Source organism: Pteropus vampyrus, unplaced genomic scaffold (genome assembly GCF_000151845.1).
Source record: "Pteropus vampyrus isolate Shadow unplaced genomic scaffold, Pvam_2.0 Scaffold123, whole genome shotgun sequence".
Lineage (NCBI taxonomy): Eukaryota > Metazoa > Chordata > Mammalia > Chiroptera > Pteropodidae > Pteropus > Pteropus vampyrus.
Genome location: NW_011888904.1, coordinates 194,410 through 198,874, shown reverse-complemented (window position 1 = coordinate 198,874; position 4,465 = coordinate 194,410). Strand labels below are relative to the sequence as shown.

Here is a 4,465-nt window from a genome sequence, read left to right as displayed (position 1 = left end):
TATGGTGAAATTAAAAAAATTCAAAATGATATATAGTGAAAAATAAGTCTCTTATTCTCGTGTCCCAGCCACTGAGTTTCCTTCCCCAGCCGCAACCACTATTACCAATTTCTTGTTTATTCTTCCAGAGATATTTTATGTAAGTATAAACATTTACATATGTTGATTCAAAGAGCATGTACATTTAAAATTTTGTTAGACTTGGCCAAATCGCCCTCCATAGAGGATACACCAATCCTCCAACTCCCTCTTAAATAAGAGTGCTTGTTTCCCCACATTATGTTATTAAACTTTTTATCTTTGCCAGTCCAGTAGATGGAAAATGGTACACAATTGTAGTTTTAACTTACATGTCACTTAATATGAGGAAGGTTAAGCACTGTGGTAGATTAGTGAGAGGTTCATCAAATTCATTTAATTTTCTTCCAGGGCACACCCTAGTCTTCCTGGCAGTTAGTTGTGGCCAAGTGACTATGTTCTAGACAATGGAATGTGGCTGGAAGCAGAGATGAATGCCACTTTTAAACCTGGCCCATAAAAGCTTATCTGCTGGCCAGATGCAGAAGATACAGAGGACGAGGAGTCTATGGGAGCTGGCAGAGTCACTAGATGACAGGGTCCTGTCTCTAAATCACCATGTGGAAAGCCACCTGCTGAACACCCAAATGGTCCATATTAGAACCGTTATGTTAAAGTACTACTATTTCTGAGTTTGTATACAGTAACTAGAGTTACTCACCCTGACTAATAAAAGCATCTACTCAAATGTTTAAGAACCATTTGTATTTCTTTTTCTATGTTTATGTCCTGGTCCATTTTTCTATTAGGTTATTGATCTTTGCCTATTTTTATATGAGGTTGTTGATCTTTTTCACATTGATTTGTAGGGGCTCTTTATAAGGACATTAGCCTTTCTCTGTAATTTTCTTCTCAGTTTGTCATTTGTCTGTTACCATGCAGAAAATTTTCATTTTCATGTAGCTATATTTTTCAATGTTTTCTTTTGGTTGGTTTTGTACTATACCCAGAAAGGACTTTGAGATTTTAGTTTTTTCTTATAAAAGCAAACCTTATTCAGAAGTGTTAGCAAATGGAGGAAAACGAACAAACAAATACCAAAACAAGCCTCAATTCTATCTCCCAACACAACTCTATTATCCTTTTGGCTTATTTCTTTATCCCTTTTTCTTATGCACATCACCCTGTCTTCTTTCCATAGGAAATTTTGGGGCTTAGCTTTCATGGCATAAACTTTGCCAGATGGGAGACTAATTTTTTTTTTTTTTAAGACATGAGAAAAATCTACCTGTCCCTCTATATTGCACCAAGATTTTAAGGATGGAGAGGCAACTGCTTATTTTCCACAAAATCCTTCCTAAGGAAAGAACTATGGCACTGGATGTGTCCTGCTCAGGTCTTTGAGGCAGCCAGCGGAAAAAAGAAGGCTGACACCTAAGAGAGTCGGCATGACACCTGACCTGCAGCCACCACATGCAGAAATCCACCATTAAGGGTAGGTCAACTGTACCCTGAGCTCATGAGGAAACTCCAGAGAAAGGAACCCCTAAACAAATAATTTCAAATGATACTGAAGCTGCATTTTCCCAAGATTTCTCATGTCCGATCTCTAAAATGGAAGCAGACAAACAGAAGAAAATTTCCCATTACTATCACGCATAAATAGCTAATAATAAGAATACATCCGTTTCTGTGGTCTCGTCTGCTACCCCTCTTTGCCCCTACTTTGCCCATACTTTGTTTCAGTCTCACAAAACTGGTGTAGCTCCCGGCATGGTTCCATGCTATCCCCTCATTTCCGGCAGCCAAGATCTTTTCTCCTGGGACTCTCTCAGCCTTTACCAACACCTCCATTGCAAACCTTGCTTGCAATCTCCTATTCATTTTTGCAGCTCAATAGCACATCCTCTATTTTCCCAGGCCTTCCTCGGGCTGCATCAACTGTTCCACTCCAGGACCCCAATCACAGTACATTACCAAGCAGCTTTACATGGCTTTTCCCTGCTAGACTCCAAACTCTTCAGGGCAGAGACCTTTTTAATTCATTTCACTGTCTGATACACAGGAGATGCTTAGTAAGGGCTCATCTTCAGTTGAAAAAGATAAGGAGCCATTTGACTTACCTTTGGTTTTTTGAGCAGGGGTTAGAATTACACGGATCCTTTGAGATGCACGATCCAAACTCAAACTGATGGTCTTGGAGGCCCACGCAGCGAGCAATGCAAGCACTGGGATAAGTGCGTCCATTCTGCCCACACACGGGGACAAACTGATCTGCACAGTTACAGGGCAGACCTGAAGAAATGAAATAGCCTCAACAATGTGTACTTGCACATGCCCCTTTCCCTCATATTTCCTTATTAAGGCAAACCATTAACGATTACATGGGGGTCTCATGTTAAAAAAGAATTTTTAAAAGACCATTCCTCCAATCTATGACTGTTTGTAAAGGCAAGGAGGCCTCTGAAAAACCATTTATCTGCATAACGGTTTCCTTTGTTCCATTTATTGCCAGATAATTGAGGGCTTCCAGACCTTGATGCCTATAAAAAAAGCTATTGGTAGGAAAAGTAAAGAATGTTTCTCTCAATCTGGTGTATATAGTCTAGAATTTAGAAGTTTGAAGTCTGTCTTGGAAGATTTCTGGAATGCACCTACCTTACATTTAGTCCATAGAATATGGTCTAAAAAATAAACACCAAAAACAGGACAAAGAGTGGAGGTTGTAAACTTCTCATATAGGTTCCTTCCATCTCCTTAGAGAAGAGGAAGAAAAAGAAGTAACTTGGGAAATTACTGTAGTTTTGAAATTCAAGAATTTTTATGAACGTCTCTCTCTCTGAGTCATGTTTGTACTGGGAAACCACCTGAGTCCCAAGAAATGTGGTAAACTTTGCAGCCAGGAAAATCTCCTTAGAGTCTGCTAGCTAAACAGTCATTAGCTTAATTTATCCCAAGAAACGAGGGGCTGCACACTACAGGGAAAAGGGTTCTGCTAGTTGTAAGGTTCATCTTTCAAAATCACTTAGATGTAAATAAATAAATAAATAAAAGTATTCCGGTAAATCTTTAGTTCACTCTTCATCCCCACAGAAATTAGCAGAATGAACCGTCCTCATCAGAGCAGAGCAGATAAAGGATAACAATAAAGGACAACAACAACCAAGCAGTGAAGGCTGGTGCTCATTAGGTGGATACAGGATGAGGTGGAGTTGGTCCTGCCTTTACTTCTCCATCAGTCTGCTGTGCACTTATTTCTGGTCTCCTTTTGTATTTTCAATGGTCTGGAGACACGAGGTTGCTAAATCCCTATTCTGTTCTCCCTCACCCCACTCCATGTGTAATACTAACTCCAGGGGAAGAAGAATCAAGTTGCTGCTACAGCAGCATGAAATAGGGTAAGGACAGCTATCTGGTTCCTCTTTACCCAGACTAAAGGTATTTCAGATCTGGGAAAAAGCAGAGACCGATAGATACCAGTAGACTACACCGCTGCCGTTGACAACTGTAGTTTCTTCTTAAGAAAAGAGCATCCCACCTCACCAGACTTCTCACTTACTGTAGCTGGAGTGAGCATAATTCCAGCAGCGGAAAACAGGGAAGACAAGAAATTAGTATTCTTGACTGACTGTTCAGAAAAATTCTTAAGTCTCAAAATTACAATAATTTCTCAAGTTACCATCTTGGAGAAATCCCTAAGGAGACGAGAGGGGAAGAAGCCCATGTGAGGAGTTTACGACCTCCGCTCTCTGTCTTGTTTTTGGTATTATCCCTTGACTCTCCAGAAATCCGTCCCCAAGCCAGACTTTAAATATCTAAATTTCAGATTTTATACATCATATTGAGAGAAACATTCTTTACTTTTCCTACCTATAACTTTGTTTATAGGGGTCTCTACCTATATAAACCAGTAGGTTAAGGTAGGACAAGGAAGAAAGTGGTAAGAAAACCATTAGAACAAAAATAAACTCAGAAAATACATGGGTATTTTAGACCATAATGGTAGGGGTAAATGGGGTACGTTAGCAGGTAGGAAAATTCCATTTAACTAAAACCATCCCAGTCACTGGTCCTGTTCTTTTCACATGGAATTCCATAATATTAGTACTGGAAGGGCCCTAAGAAATCATTTCATTTAATGCTTTCAATTTGTAGAGAAGGAAACAGATCTAGAGAGGGTATCTTGCTTTTATAAATACAGGTTATGTAGTTACTTTACTGTGTACATCTGCAGTGAAGGCAGGACAAGAGAAGCTGCCTTGAAGGGAAAATGGGTACAAGGGATGAGGACAGCTTCTGGGTGACCACGGTTACCTGTGAAGGTGCGACGGTCATCTTCTGAACTGTGCTCACTGAGGCACAGGCGGGTAGAACACACCAAATTGCCAGCAAAACAAGAACAGACATTGCAGTCAATATTAAAGGATGTTCCATGACCTGAGAGAAA

The 4,465-nt window shown here is 40.0% G+C and overlaps 1 protein-coding gene across 1 annotated transcript in view; it reads right to left on the bottom strand.

The window, feature by feature from the left end:
• Positions 1-4,465, bottom strand: part of RECK (reversion inducing cysteine rich protein with kazal motifs) — a 63,821-nt gene that overhangs the window by 7,594 nt on the left and 51,762 nt on the right. Inside the window, exons 14-15 of the mRNA XM_011366296.2 lie at positions 4,333-4,455; positions 2,142-2,313 (exon numbers count right to left, since the gene is read on the bottom strand). Of these exons, the coding sequence (XP_011364598.1) occupies positions 2,142-2,313; positions 4,333-4,455 (295 nt within the window). The remainder of the gene's footprint in view (positions 1-2,141; positions 2,314-4,332; positions 4,456-4,465) is intronic.